Here is a 1,125-nt window from a genome sequence, read left to right on the forward strand (position 1 = left end):
ATAGCGGGAAAGGTCTTTCTGAATAGAACATGTATTATTCTCTTGCCCCGATATTCGCTGGCACTAGGGAAGGGGGGCTGGGGGGAGGGGGGGTATAGGCAAACTAACCAGCTTCTTGGTCTGGGTGGCACGGACCAGCCTCTGCACGGTGTAGTTGGCGATGGGATGGGCACACAGCGCCTGCAGCTGTCCTTGGAAGTGCTTCTTATAGAGACGCCGAAGTTGTTTCTTGTCACTGACTTCCAGGATTCTCTCCAGAAGGCGGCTGCTGGTCTCATCCTTCAGGAACACCAGGAGGGAACTGAAGGAAGAAAACAAAAAAACATAAATTCTCGCTCACAATAAACATACAGCAAATGTTTATAATTACAATTACGTAAGAACTCCTCTAATGACTTGCAATGGTTTCTACTTAAATTCGAAGTTTGGCTCCTGCGCATGGCTGAGTAGGCCTGATCCAGAAAACAAACACTTAGCTCTCCGATAATGGACTGAGAACCTTTCCTGCTCTAATGTAACATGAACTAAGTTAGGAAGATGGCAAACAAAGTGTGTGAGGATGTCGGTGCTGCATATTGGCTGCTCTCAGGGGAGATGAACGGGATACTTGGCTGTAATATATATATATCCCCTGTATTAAAAAGGGGATGTATTGCAGGGACAAGTCTATAATTTTGCCACTTTATAGATCATTGGTTCGACCTCATCTGGAGTACGCGGTCCAGTTCTGGTCACCAGTACTAAGAAAAGATGTCCTTGAGTTGGAAAAAGTCCAGCGGAGGGCAACCAAACTAATTAGGGGTATGGAGGACCAGAGCTACGAGACGAGGCTACTAAATTTAAACATGTTCACATTGGAGGTGAGGAGATTAAGGGGGGATATGATCTCCATGTACAAAATGTTTAATGGTGGCAGCAACATTAGCGATAAACTGTTTAAAATTAACTCCATTACAAAAACTAGAGGCCACCACCTAAAATTGGTGGAAAAAAAATTCCAGCACAAGGGGCGAAGGGGGTTCTTCACAGTAAGATCAGTTAGGGTCTGAAACTCACTGCCACAGGCGGTGATTTCAGCAAATAATGTGGAATTGTTCAACAAATTTTTGGACGATTTCTTAAGGG

The 1,125-nt window shown here is 44.7% G+C and overlaps 1 protein-coding gene across 1 annotated transcript in view; it reads right to left on the bottom strand.

The window, feature by feature from the left end:
* Positions 1–1,125, bottom strand: part of NOP9 (NOP9 nucleolar protein) — a 12,179-nt gene that overhangs the window by 4,073 nt on the left and 6,981 nt on the right. The window contains exon 5 of the mRNA XM_018573675.1: positions 109–301. Within this exon, the coding sequence (XP_018429177.1) occupies positions 109–301 (193 nt within the window). The remainder of the gene's footprint in view (positions 1–108; positions 302–1,125) is intronic.

The sequence above is a fragment of the Nanorana parkeri genome, unplaced genomic scaffold (assembly GCF_000935625.1).
Source record: "Nanorana parkeri isolate BGI_ZX_2015 unplaced genomic scaffold, ASM93562v1 scaffold2484, whole genome shotgun sequence".
Lineage (NCBI taxonomy): Eukaryota > Metazoa > Chordata > Amphibia > Anura > Dicroglossidae > Nanorana > Nanorana parkeri.